General features: G+C 41.9%; 1 protein-coding gene across 1 annotated transcript in view; it reads right to left on the reverse strand.

The window, feature by feature from the left end:
* Positions 1–14,894, reverse strand: part of LOC113012268 (fibroblast growth factor receptor-like 1) — a 33,555-nt gene that overhangs the window by 4,594 nt on the left and 14,067 nt on the right. The window contains exons 3-4 of the mRNA XM_026152367.1: positions 6,591–6,863; positions 439–507 (exon numbers count right to left, since the gene is read on the reverse strand). Coding sequence (XP_026008152.1) covers positions 439–507; positions 6,591–6,863 — 342 coding nt within the window. The remainder of the gene's footprint in view (positions 1–438; positions 508–6,590; positions 6,864–14,894) is intronic.

Below are 14,894 nucleotides of genomic sequence, written 5' to 3' on the forward strand. Positions count from 1 at the left end.
GTCTACTAGTAACAAAGGACGATTTAAAATTGTAACTTTTTTTTTTGCTGTGCTGTCTGTTATGTGTGGACACAGCACTGGTTCATCCCTTGAGTTAGGTACATTTTTATGATCAGATGATTCATAGGCCAGTGGTGAGTGGTCCAGCAAAAACTGGTCACGTAGAAGGAGAAAAACTCTGCATTAGCTCCTGAAAGCCTGGAAAACTGTTGCCCAAGACCACGTTAAACACTTACAAGAAAGTCTGACTCCTTGGAAGAGAAATCTAAAGAAATGAGGGGTGGCTCAAGATTTTTGCACAGTGACTATTACACATAGGTTTGCCCACAGCTGTAAAAGTAAATATGACTTGCAGTACATGCAATAAAGCATTCAAAACAACTCAATTAGTCCTTGAATTTCCAGCTGCAAAGTCGAGAGCATGCACAGAAGTCTTACCAAATTTTTCACCACCAAGCTCGGCTCCATCCGGTGCCCTCAATCCAGTTTTATCAGAACCCGAATCATCTGTTAACACAGCAGAAAAACACAAATAAGTCAACAAAAGGCTGAGTGAGACATTAAGGTCCTCACTACAGTATAGAAGAATCTGAATAAGTAACAATTATTGCACATTTACTGTTTTGGGTGCATGAATACAACATCCGGTACACACTGACATTTCAGATGACAGGCTCATTTTAAATCCTTCCATTACAATCCCCCTCTTCTATTCTGTTATAGTCATTTTGCAGTAGCGGTGACCGGATACAAAAACAAGGCAAGAAAACTGTTCCTGGCTCTCACCAATTCAATTCAGCATTTATCGACAGGCTCTTCTGAGAGTGTTGCATGCTCAGGTCATACTGTGCAGCGTTTGGAAGTAATATGACCAGTTTATATAAGCTCGCTTCCAGGAGACAGCTGTGGAGTTTATGTCATTGGCTGACATCATACAGCTGAGCTGAGACAGGGGCTTAGAGGAAATATAATGAGTGAAACCTAATCGATGAGTTTGTAATGCGTATTCACTTTTCGAGTTAAGCAGTGATGAATTAATGAAGCAGATCAAGTTTCTTGCCAATATTTACCAATGAGTGCAGATGGACATTAAGCAGGTTATTATTGAAGAAGTGTTTCAATTGAATGATTTATTTTTGCGATATTAATGAGGTGCAATTGCACAAAGCATCCTCACGTTAAAAAACGAAAAAAGAAACCAGCGTATGTGTAGCATTTTGGGAAAAAAGGATTCTTTTTTTGTCATTTAGCAGCACCTCCATTTAACAGTATGTTTTAACAGCGATCCCATAGGAAAATCTCCCAGCCAGTTTATTACCTTCTAAGACTCGTTTTGATTCCCGTTTCAGGGCAGCCTCACATTGGGATTTTTTTTCAGATGCAGTTTGGCACACTCGATTCCCTCTCAGGGTTTGATTGGGTCAGGTAAAGAGACCAGATGTGACTTCTAACCTCCTCATTCTGCCTCCCTCTGAGTCCCCCCGAAACCCTCAAAGCTCTCTGGGGTTCTCTGGGTACAAACCCTCCTTTGTTTGTCCCCTGCAGCACCAAGCCCAGCCATGATGTCATGGCTATTTGAAGGGGTTTAACTGGCCAACTATAATAACCCATTCCTTTAAAAAACAGCCTCCAGTGGAAGAAATATTTCTCTGTTGCTCACTCGGACTCTCCACATTCCTCCTGGTTCCTGAACCTCCCAATCCAAACAGAACATGGTCCCACACTGCCGGGGTTTTCTTTCTGACTTTTTTCTCTTTAATCTATTTCCTCTCTACTTTTTGGCAATTTCAGGGAACAATGGTGCCCTTTATAAGTCTGTCCTGTTAAAGCTATCCCTTGCCACTATTGTCCTTGCACAATGTTGGCTCACTGGACTGCAGACAGGGGTGATGTAGGACATCTCCTGGCTGCCATATGAAGGTTATTTTTGGAAATCTGAAAAATAAAATCAGTAAAGGAGAAGTGCTTAAGAAGCCTCCTCTATAAATGAGCATTTTTGTGTCCAGGAAGGTTAGTAAAAGCTGTTACACACTATGGAATCAGTGCTCTCTGTGTGAAGTCACAAATTCTTCACGCAAATGGGACAGTGCTCCAGTGAGACTCAGACTAAGCTGGCTAAAATACAGTCAATCTTTTTCCACACAGCTCCCATTCATTCATGATCTAGCTACAGTGTTTGGGGTCTGACGCCATTCCCTCCCACTTCATTCACAAATCCAGCCGCAGGAAACAGGTCACGATACACTGGCCTCCTGTGCCAGCTGAACCACAGGAAAAGGCCTGGATGATTTGGGGTCACAATGAGCTCCAGATGTTGTTGGGGACACTAATGTCCAGGGAAAGTTATGCTCAGTGGCCTTGCATCACACTCTGGAAATCTCCAAACAGCTCTCACATGTGATCAGTGAGACACATGGCAGTTTATCCAGCCTGACAACATCTCTAGAGAGAGGAGAAAAATGAACAATGCGAGCCAACATTTTCACCCTAAAATAAGGAGCGCTAATCCTGTAATATTTAATCTGCACAGACATAAACATTAACATGCAATCCTCTAAATGCTAATCAGACAATCCCATATTAATCCTCGTGAAGCCTTGCTGTAGCCCGAGCAGCTGAGGATGAGACTGCTGCATGCATCGGTCTATCCTGGCAGGGGTGCTAGGAGGTGATGGGGGCCAGTTGTCAGGAGACCACCCCAAACAGGGCCCAAACAGCCAGCTGGAGGGATTGAGGAGGCGCCATGTTGCACTGACTGACCAGATTCTTCAGATAGCTCTTGGGAGGACACGCTGTCCGCTGGCAGATGGGAAGAGGGATATCTCTCCAGCCTCAGTGGAACCCCCTCCACCCCGCCTCCACGGATCAGCCCGCAAAACCTCTCACTCTCGCACTTCCAGTCTCACTCCACAATCTTTATCTTACTGTTTTTCTTCTGCTTGGCCTCTCTGCCGGGTCCCAAGCGATGTCTTAGGAGTTATGCTCTCCATGCTGAACTTGAACAGCTGCCAGGATTTAGCTGACCCTCCTCCCCTGACCGGCACTATAACTGAATGCAGTTGCTCCTCTTAACATGTTCGCTCCAGTAAAAATAATACACGCACATGATGGATACTTCAGTTGTGCTTGGAGCCCGCTACCCCTCATTTACAGAATTTCAAATAAATAAACTATGTTCTCTGATCTCTCTAAGCACCATAATTTATCCCCTAAACACACACACACGGACAGCAGGTTTTACAGCATGCAGCTAAATTAAAAACCGTACACAATTAGGTGATTCAGTGTTACTGGAAAGTGTTGCTCATGATAATTGCAGACTATTTGGCTGTATTAATCTGACTTCAGTCCTGCAAGTATTTTGACAATGAGGCTCCCATAATCTTTGTGGCAACCCGAATGAAAATGCACCCCTGATGGAACAATTACCTATAAAAACAAACGCTGCGGCGATGGCCTGCCAGCGAGTAATGGGATGATAGACAAGAGAGCTGAAACAGAGGAGGGGGTGTTCTTGAGAAATGCAGAGTCCATTTGTTATGCACTCATTGCCACCAGCACCCGAGGATAAGTAGGAAATGGAACAAGCCAGTTCAGGATTAAGAGTCAGGCCAGAAAGTCTCCAGGTAACTCCATAAAGGGTCAACAGACTTCTGATAACAATCTCATGGAAATATGCTTCCAAGAAAGACTTAAGATTAAACTTGCAAAGGATTTTTTTTTAAGAAGTCTCAAAGAGGAGTAGGGCAATGCATGCTCTACTCAAAGCAATCTCTGATCTCAAAGGAATCAGTGCCAGCTTCATGCCAGCAACATCTAACTGTTCATTTGTCTTCTCACTCAGCGGAGCCACAACAGAAAGTCAAACCACACAAATTATCCTCAGGGAGAAAGTTATTTATCAGTGAGATTAATCGGTTAACTGTGTGTGAGAGTGTGTATGCCTGCGTGTCTTTATCTCCCAACTTTAAATCAATATTTAAATAAAAAATATAGCCCAAATAACCTCTGGCTCCACTCTGGATAAATACTTCATTTTCAAAAATCGGTCATCTCACATGTTCAAAGAAAACATCGGTCTGGAAAGTTTCGGAGCTCCTTTTTTCTTTTTCTTTTTTAATACTTATTTGGTTGTTTAGTTAAGCTTTTTCTCAACTTGGAAAGAGATCTAAAAATGTCACAACTAGTTTATATTTGTCAAGTTTCAATGAAAATGATAAAGTACAATCCCCTAAATAATACTCCTTGCTTTTTCACAAATCTTTAAGGAATACAAAAAGTACTTGATAATTGTTTTTTCTGAATTTCCAGACACAAACTGACAGAATTCCTGGAAGTGCAGGCTGGAAAGTTTCATAATAAATGTTTATTTACTAACAAAACAGTTTGAACATGCTGCGAAAAGACCTTTTCAACATAGACGATTCATTAAATTACTTGCCTAACTTACTTTAAGTAGTTAGATTACTCGGCAAACATGTTTCTGATTTCAGGGGAAAACCCGACACCCACATCCAAACATATAAGGACCCAACTACCTGCTTCCACTTTAACTCACAGTCCCAGGTCAGCTTCTGCTACAATTACTACATTTCAGTACTTGAACCTCAACTGGACCTCAAGCTTCTATCACTGCTTTCACCTACACATACATTCAATGGCCATTTTATTAGATACGTCTTGTTATTACTGGGTTAGAACCCCTTTTGCTTTCACGGCACAGATTCACAGAACAGTCCTCAGAGTTTTTGGTCCATGTTGACACAAAAGCATCACACAGCTGCTGCAGATTTGCCAGCTGCACATCCATGATGTGAATTTCATGTTTCACCCCTCCTAAAGGTGCTCTACTGGACTGAGATCTGGTGGCTGAGGAGGCAATTTGAGTAGAGTGAACTTACTGTCATGTTCAAAAATTTTGAGATGATCTGAGGGCACAGGCACATTATCCTTCTGCAAGCACCCATTAAAGATGGATACTCTGTGGTCACAAAGGAATGGACATGGCCAGGAACAATACTGTCGATACAAGGCAGGGTGATGTCGTGCCTCCCATCTGAATGCATCTGAATACGTTTTTCTAGTCTTATATAGTCCAATTTTGTGAGTTTGTCTGAATTTAGCATCAGTTTCCTGTTCTTAGCTGACAGGAGGGGCACCTGGTGTGCTCTTCTGCTACTCTTCTACATACTGTGGTTGAAACTAGTGGTTATTTGAACCGAAGCACTCTGGCCTTCTAACTCTGACCTCCGACAACAAGGCATGTCACATTTGTCTTCTTATGCTTCTTCTCTGTAAACCTTAGAGATGGTTTTGTGGAAAAATTCTAGTAGTGAAATTTCTGACAATATTACCTAATAAAGTGACTGGTGAGTGTATGCCTAGCTACAGTGAGTGCTCACACGTCATCTAAAACTTCCAGCAATTCAGATTTAACTCTAACTTTAGCTGAACTCTGTATTTTCACTACCAAGACTGCCAGCTCCATCTTTAACAAATTCTTTACACTCACTATAAAAAGTTCACAGGAATGTCCTTTAACTACACATACAGCCATAGCCACGTCTGACTTTGATACTATACAGCACAACTATACTACAAACCATTATAGCTGGCCCCGTGCCCCAGTCTCCAACCTTTCATTTTAGCCCAATCAACAGACACCCTCATTTTCAACTCACCAGCAACAGACAGAGGGAGACCCTAAAATAAACTTTGGTCTCATCTATTCCCCACTCATGCGCATGCTTAACTGCAATAAGGGCCGTTTTCTGAAGTGATTTGTGTTTTCTGCTTGTGCCTGATTATGGCTCTTCTTCGTCTGAAGCACGCCTGTCACAAGACCCGACTGTAACTCCTCCTGCGAGAGCGCACAGACTCTGGCCCAAATTAGGCATCTTAGAGTAATTAGAATAAACACAGCCTTCACGCTCCACTCCGCTCATTCATCATGTGCTGCTGTAGCGCAGAGGAAATGCACTGTGTTCAAAAGTGTGCAAAAGAGTAACACACTCGGTCAGATTGTGCTCTTACAAGAGCTGCGGGAGAGGCTGGAGACAAACTTTTACACTGAATGTGTTTCTTATTGTGAGGCTGCAGACCTCCTTCCTCTAAAGAGTGTGGCCTAAGGAAAAGGAAGAGCTGGAGATCCAATTGAGTCACGGAGGATGAAGTAGTATGAAACAATATCCCGTGCCGCTGTTGACTTTGGGCAGACAGAGGTAGAGGCAGCAACACATAGAACAGATGAGAGGATCAGCCACTAAACCTCCATAAATCTACTTGTTTTAGACCTTGACCTCTGTGAGCGATGCTTTCGTTTAACATTTAAACTGGGGTGAGATTTCTGACTGCCGGGAAAAGCTACAAATCTGGCCCCTAAACACCACAGCAGAACTGATGAGGCCCGACAGTACAAATCAGGGACTGACTCACTGCCGCTGTTTCTGGTTTTAGTTAAGAGACAGGTGACTTCATGTTTTATAGTTGCTGCATTAACAAGAATGACACATTTTTCTGCGAGCCAATGATCTCATCTCGTGAGCCTGCCGAGGGGCAGGTTATCCAAACCGAACTCCGTCCGCACTCACCAATGACGATGAGGGTGTAGTTGACGTTAACGCTACCAAAGCCGTTTGTTGCTTTGCAGATGTAGGTCCCCGCATCATCCGTCTCCACCTCTTTGATCTTCAGGCCCATGCGGAGGATGCGGAAGCGTATCCAGCCACTGTGGATGTTGCGTGCGTCTTTGGTCCACATTTTGAGGGGTGGAGGGTCTCCTTCCACCGGACATGGCAGCTTGATGGCACTGCCCACCCGGGCCGTCTGTCTGTGCTCAACTTTGTCAGACACCCGTGGAGGTCCTGAGGATGCAAGAAAATATGCAATTATAATGTCTCATATATTTCCTCATATGTAACAGCTCACATTTAAGTCAGTAAATGTGAACGCTCACTTTCAGATCATCTTTTTCTCTTCTTTGCTTTTTATGATGACACTGAGAGCATCTTCAGGCAAAACCAGTGAACAGAAACGAGAATTAAAAAGATGTTGAAGGAAAACGTTAGTCTGGTTGGTTTTAGACACCATTAAAATATAGTGAGATAGAAATCAGCTTAAATCCTTTGTAGACTCATGATGAAATAACATTATAGCTCCAAAGCACTACATAATCTTCTTTTCACAATCGAATGTCCCCACTCTACTGATTTTTGGCTGCTTTTGTTGTTCTTTACTATTTAAATGCTTTATACTTAATATATTTTGCTCATTTACCTGCTTTTTGTCTTCTGCCTTTCTTTCTGCAACGTTATTGTTGTCTGTGCAATAATGTGCATTGCATCACTGTCAACTGAGAGCCTTATAAAAAAGGGGGCCACGTGATAAAGTTGTTTTGTTAACAGTGAAAATGTGTTTCTGTGGCTGACCACAATATTCAGATGGTGCTCCACATCTTTTAGCATTTGTAGGCCAAAAACATTAAAAGCACGCAGCAACTCACTGTGTTTCCCCCCATCATAGTGTAACAGACAATGAAACATCACCTGAAGAGGGATTAAGAGTCTTTAGGATGAAGTAGACATGTATCATTTAGTTTGTTTTTCTTCTTTTAGTAACATTTAAAAGTAACAGCAGTCAAACCATTAAAATCTAAAAATCTTTTAATTTGCATGACAGATTATAACTGAGTGATAATGAAAAAACAGCTTTATTCACACTTGCAAGTGGAAAAAAAAGCATGTGAATCCTGACTTATCAGGATCAAACCAGAGTCTAAAACAGTGAGATCAGAGGCAGATGAAACGAGATAGAGGCAATTTGTCATCTTCTCAATGATTACCCAAAATCTTGAAACCAGATTGTAATAATTGGTTAAGCCCTGTCGTTCACTGCCTGCACAGAGAGGGTGAAGTGTTCTGGCTCTGGTTATGTGTAGCGTGCAAGACATCAAAGAGATGAGAGGGGGCGGTTCTCAGCGAGACGGACAGCAGCCTATTCTCCCGGCGCTTAATTGGCTCGGGTCTGGGCCCTCAGATCTGGTGAAGTGAAGCAGGCCGAAACACCCTGTGATGGTGTTAGGAGGCCTGCGCCGCTGGTCGCACAGCGCCGGGCCTCCGACTAACCCCCCATCAAAAACTAAACAAAACCCTGAATTACTGAGCAGAGCAGACGCGGAGGAGAAACAGGAGCTCGAGGGAGCGCAAAGAGGGGGAGGAAATGCAACCAAACCCTATACCTGCGACAGACCTCAAAAGTACACAGAGCACAAACTGCGGCTCAGGACAAATGGGCGCTCTGCTCGCAGTAAAAACAATGGAAAGGGTATGTACGCATGGCCTCTCCCAATGCATGCATGCATACACACGCACGCACAGGAGTCACATTCCTTCAGTGCATTTCACACATATGGTAAACAAGAAGTTCATTATCCTGACACAGGTAACTCCCCCTGGCATCCATCACTTTGCTTACAGATGTATCTCAGCTGCAGGTACAACATCTGGGCCGCTATCATTTCTAAAGCCAAAAATCTTTAACTCTGTCAGGGCTCTGTGTGCGGGCAGGCGTAAAGGAGGATCCAAACGCAGGACTCAGACACTAACTTGAAACTCAAAAACCTCAGCTTTATTGCTGGTACAAAAACAAAACATGAAGTGAACACGGACTATGGAGAACAGAAACACACACAGGTATAATATGATGTTACGACATGACCCCGAGCATGGGAAAACACAGGGCTTAAATACACAGGGTAGTAATGAGGGAATGGGCAACAGAAGGGAGACACAGCTGGGGGAGATCAGGGCTAACGAGACGGGGGAGCTAAGCTGCACACACTAACATTAGACAAAGACTTTCACAATAAGACAGGAAACAAGAAGTACTAAACCAGATGCAGACATGACACTGAACAGAAACTGCAACACACATGAGAACCCAAAACCTAAGAACTGATCCCTCACCAAGAATAACAGAAACAGATCCATAATGACAATAATAAACAAAGCACCAGAACATCAGAAAACAATCCATAATGCAAAAATAAACCAAAACATAATAAACTCAAAATACCGGGTCCAACGGACCCAGAACCGTGACAGACTCAGTCTCTTTTTTTCTCGCTCAAAAAAATACATACAGCTGTATAAGTAAAAAAAAAAGAAGAAATATTTCAGCGTAAAAGCAGCATAAAAGCAACGAAACCCTCTTTCCTTCACCCATAAACTGAGAGTTTTCCCTTTCTCTCTGTGGATGTCCTTTCCTGGTCCACAGCACGCACAGGAAATTGGAAGTGTCATTGTTTATGTCTGTGGAGAAAATGCAACCGCAGTCTTTTTGGCTGTTGTCAGCTGGCCCGTATCTCACTCCACAGCTACTAGGAAATCAGAACAGAGACGCTCACTGTTTCTCCTCTGTAGGATCTGATTTAGGACCACAGACACGTCCCAGCGTTGGCTCAGTGCTGCTCGAGCTCATATGGACCGCGAGTCCTAAAGGATTTAACCGCCTCGGGAAAACATAAATACATTTCTGCCAAATCTTGAACAAATAGGCTACAGTTATCTCTTCCGACTTATGGTCTCACAAGCCACTCAACCATGTGTCCCTTCTGGATTAATGGAGAGGAGTGACTTACAAAAACAAGGCCTGATTCATGTCAAAGGTTTAGCTGAAGTAAAGCATCAAAACAGATTGAACTTGCAAAGGAAATGCTTCTGTCAAAGCTGCAAAATATATTTCTTGAGACGTAAGTACAAGTCGGAAGAAAATAAAAAGAGACAAGAGAACTTCTGAATGCCCCGTTTCCATTCATAAAAAATAAATAAAATTTAAAAAAAAAAAACAAGGGTGAACTTTATTTTTTTTGCACTTCTTTGCAGAGTGTTCGATACTTACAGTAAATTCACGCCGACCTTCCAGAGGAGGATTTCCTTCCAAGCTGAGATTTCTGTTGGCTTTATGTTTGTGGTGGTTTTGGCTAACCTGAACTCTCACTGCTGCTTCATTTACAGGCCCATTTTTCTGTCGCTAAATGTGTCCTTTCCAACATAAAGGAATAATTTGAGGGTTGGAGAAGTAACCTTATTTCCTTTATCAGTGCAAGTTAGATGAGAAGAAGTTTCTGATAAATACTGACACAGGAAAAAAACAGTTCCATCTCTAACCTCCAAGTTTTTGTACTTGAATAAACATGATATGATGTGCCAGTTACTGAATCTAAACATAAAGGCAGGAAGATTTTGGTCTCCTTAAATGTGTCTCTCTATGAAAAATCTATGGACTGGAAACGAGAGGAAACTAGAGGAGTCAGAGAGCGGCACTCCCCCCCGAAGGGCAATGACTATACTAAAACTTTGATGTTTTATGATGCTTTTATTGCAGACTGACAGGATGACGTCAGTCTGTTTTCATAACAACACTTTGATGTCTGACCTTTGACCCCATGACCTTGAAACATTACATACTAAAATGGTGTATTTTATCTTCTTTATCCATATGACTGGAGCAGAACTGGCTGAAATCTTTGGCTTATCTAAGCTGTAAAAACTCGAGATTTTAAAATATATTCAAGCAGTTTGTGATTTTGCAAAACTTCATGGCAGCATTGTGAGGCGCAAATTTTGACCTTCAGCGGACGCTAGCAATAAAGGTCATATTCAAATGCTTAGCCACCCTAGGTACTGATGTCCCCAAAGGCCTAGTATATTGTTGTGAATTTTGAAGATAATCCATAAAAAATGAGGGTAATACAAATTTTCCTGATTTTCACATTTGGTGTGACCTTGAAGTTCCAATTTTCACCACAATTAAATCAGATATGATATGAAAACTGTAGCCGCTAGACAGACAAATAAACCAAACTGATTACATACTCGTTCCTCTCAGGGCAAGTCTGGTTGTGCTTAAAGGTGAAAAAAGCTGCCAATCACCATCATGACTGACACCCTTCATGTTGTGTTATATTAATGTTTTCTTTCTTTATAAACAGTCAACAAACAGTGTTTTCTACTAATAAAGGCCTTTCCCACAACAGCAACATAACTACTTAATAGATAAGAATTAAATACCTGAAGAAATCCTGTTGTGTATTAACAAAAAATGAAGCCAAATCTATTCTATATAATGGCCAGCAGGTGGCAGAGCCTGTGGTTCCAAAAAGATGTACAATTGTACAGAAAACTGCGAAAACTACGATGGTTCTCAAGCTGAATAGTTTCTTTTCTTTTCTAGTTTTGAGTCTTATTGATAATGGCACGATGATACGTTCATCTTCTTCTTCTCATGCAGCTTGCGGGGGCTGGAGCCTATTCCAGCTGCCATCATTTTTAAAAATTATTGTCACGATTACAGCCAAAAAGCACACAGCCTTGTGAGATTACTGCAGTATCCCATGGTTTCTCAATCAGATCTACCTTTTATTGGGAGTTACAGAAATCCACAGCAGTAAAAAACATTGCATCTAGCTTGACTAAACATCTGTCAGAAGCAGAAAAGAAGCCAAATGCCATTGTCAGGTTTTTCATTGCATTGGCCAAAACCATCACCGAGCCATTAAGACGCACAACTTGAAGTGGTGTTTTTTAACATCAACTTAGTATTCATCTTGAAGGAAAAATGGTCATCTTTTTCCTTGCAGATGAATACCTAAATACATAACATCAAAAATGTCGTAGCAAGAGAGAAATTTGATTATAACTGGATTAAAATCCCTCAACCGACTGAGCCTGGTTCTGCCGCAGGTTTCCTTCCATTAAAAGGATTTTTCTTTCCTGCCCACTGTTGCCAAGTGCTTGCTCATAGTGGATCATCAGATTGTTGGGTTTTCTCTCTTGCATTGTAGGGTCTTTATAATATATAGCACTTTCAATCAGCTTTTGTTATTGGGCCCTATTTAAATCAAATTGATTAGCAATATGTTAAAAATTTCCAAATCAATAAAACAAATTCCGAATTTTAACTTGTATTTCTGTCTCTTTTTATTTTCTGTCAGTGGTGTAAACATTCAGGTCAAAGTATTAGCAAGCTAAATAATGAAATTCACTGAACTTTATCGTCTGTTTTCTTTTTAGTTGTATCAATGACTGCATGAAAGATGGACGACGCAACAGCTGCCATGTTGCACTTTTGCAGCCTGAGTTTTCTCAGTCATTGGTGTGGAGGGGAAAGCTATCCGCGGCGCTGTCTTCGGTGGGCCTGACGGTCTCCGTGTCTTGTGGTCCGGGTCATGACACTTCAGGGGTGGGTCTCCTTCAGGAAGTTGCAGCTGTGATTTTTAAATGAAAATACACTGGTCCTTGTATATAATAATAATATTGTTTCTTACAAATAAATACTGTTCAATGAATAATTGCTTACTATCATTTTTTTAGGAAATGGGTTGTTCTATTGTTCTATTAATGGAAAGATGCTCATGAATATGTCTTCTAAGGCTGTTTTCAACAGTTATTTCTGATTGTCTCCCCCCCCCCCCCCCCCCCCCACCTTCTTCCACCCATTTAAAAAAATACTACAAACGCCCCTGGACAGAGCTCAGTGTCAACCTGACTGAAATTGCTTCATTGGACATAACTGTATAATAATCGGTCTAATATTTTTGCAGTTTATGGCAGGAATAAAGCATATGGCTTAGATCTGTCACATCGATCAATTGTGCTGGGATCAATTTTTGAATAGCGTGACTTTGAAAAATAGACGCTATTTATTATCTAAACTTGCATGAGTTAAAAACTGAGAGCAGTCGATACAATTTAAATTCCATGACTTACAATAATGAACAACAGACCACACTGACACTATACAAGAACATCTGACGTTTAACATGATCTACTTTCATGTAATGAAAATGCTAAAAAGTGTCTAAATTGAGGAGGTGCTGAGGAAGACTCCATTACTAACGCTGTTAAAATGAGTTTTTCAGCAGCAAACTGAAGGCTGACTGGCTGCTCTCACCTGTCCAGCAAGTCCAGCAGTTCTCAGTAAATGATGGCTACGTTATTGCTTGAATTGACCAGCTAGCTAATTATTCAAAAACCAGAACACAAATCCAAGTTGGTGTGTTGCCAAAAATATCAAAAGATTCCTTCGGTTGTGATGAAAGGGTCTGGGTGATCTTGAACTTGGACACTCGAGCCACTCCTGAGCTTTTTTGGCTTATTACAGTTTTGGCTGTTGCTCCGAGTGCGAGGAATGTGCAACAAAATGACTTCCTCCCTCAATCTCCGTTCCTCCAAAGCTTTTGAAGTCTTTTTTGAAAAACAAGGCATGAAGAAGTGCTGAAATCAAGGACATCGTCTGAATAACTTCAGAAGTGTTTGTGTTGTGTGCATGATTGCATCGTTTCTTCGAGGGTGGGGGGGCTCCATTCTACTCCTCCACCTCCGCCCTCTCAAGGACAGGTTCTCTTAACCTTGGAGTTAAAAGCTTTGAAAGCACACAGAGGCCTTCTGTGCAACAACAACTCCAGGTCTGAGAAATGGGAAATTATTGCCCTTTTAAGATACACAGTTTAAGATGCCTGATATTCAATTTGTCATCACACCATAGAGGAGGTCGATTGTACTGCAACAGACTCTTTTCTGGTTACCTCACAAAGTATCAGTCCTCTACAGACACAGGGATAAATGGACATCTGCCCGACTCATGAGAAACTGGTGAGCGTTTACTTAAATTGTTGGAATTGCTGGAAAATGATACACGTGACCATATGGGCTTTTCCGTACTGCTGCGCTGGTAAAGCGCTGCTTATTATAAGCGAGCTTCATGTGTGAATGGAATCTTTCATAGTGCAGGAAGAGGAGGAGGAGGAGGCCTGGCGACTCACAGAATTAGCTCTGTTTTTCTTTGCTCAATTTGGTGATGGATTATTTTAAGAGAAAGGGGCACATTCAATAAGAAGCATTCTTGTGATTCAGACTAAATATAGCCAGCTTTTACGAAACCTTGTGAGCGGGTTAATGAGCAGTTGATCTGTTGTGCAGGCATCTGTGGAGGGAAATATGTTAGGAAATGTCAGGAAGAGAATGAAAGAAATAAAAAATAATAAATTAAAAAGTTAAAGACTACAAAAGCTTCCAGGCTTGAGCAACGCTCAGATGTGCTGGCAGCTTTCTCCTTGTTTATTTTTTTTCCTCTTTTACTAAACACCTGTGGATTTGTAATGATGTGTACATGCATTTTCTAGTCCATACAAAGTGCTTCGGCCTTAATCATTGCAAACATGTGAATAAAAGGCTGACTAGGCTGCTGACAGCCGTACCAATAGAGAACAGCTGGAAGTTAACCAACCACAATGAGACCAACCCCATAATGCACGCAACACTGTCCGCCTCAATGCACGATACAGTTATTCAAACATTTTCCAATAAAAAGCATTTTGTTGCTTAATCTCCAGCCAACTGCAGGAATTTTCTAAGGCATCAAAAGGCTTTTGCACGCAGGCAGACTGTAGTGATTCATTACTAAGATAAACACAGATCTGAGCGAATGTGTCTTCAGTGTGCAGTATTTACATAAAGGATAAGAGGCGCAGAGACAGACAGGAGCTGGAGAATGCTTCCTCCTCCTCAGGAGCACTGTGTTAGCTCAGCAGAAGGCAGAAGAAGGAGTTTAATGGAGCCTGTGCATCCAGGGAAGCATTCTACAACACATTTTCTTAAAGCCTTAGGACCAATGGCATAATACAAGTTAAAAAAAATGAACAAATAAAAGCAAAGTTCAAGGAATATGAGAGACAATGAGGGGGGTGAAAAACTCCAGCTGGAAACCAAATCCAGAGCCGAAGACTTCACTTGAGACCGGAGGGGTTGGGTGAAAGGTGAGGTGGACACCGCAGCTCAGGGAGTGTGTGAAAGGCCAGAGCTTCTGTTCAGGGGCTGCTTCTGCTGCGCTCGGCT

This window comes from Astatotilapia calliptera, chromosome 19 (genome assembly GCF_900246225.1).
Source record: "Astatotilapia calliptera chromosome 19, fAstCal1.2, whole genome shotgun sequence".
Lineage (NCBI taxonomy): Eukaryota > Metazoa > Chordata > Actinopteri > Cichliformes > Cichlidae > Astatotilapia > Astatotilapia calliptera.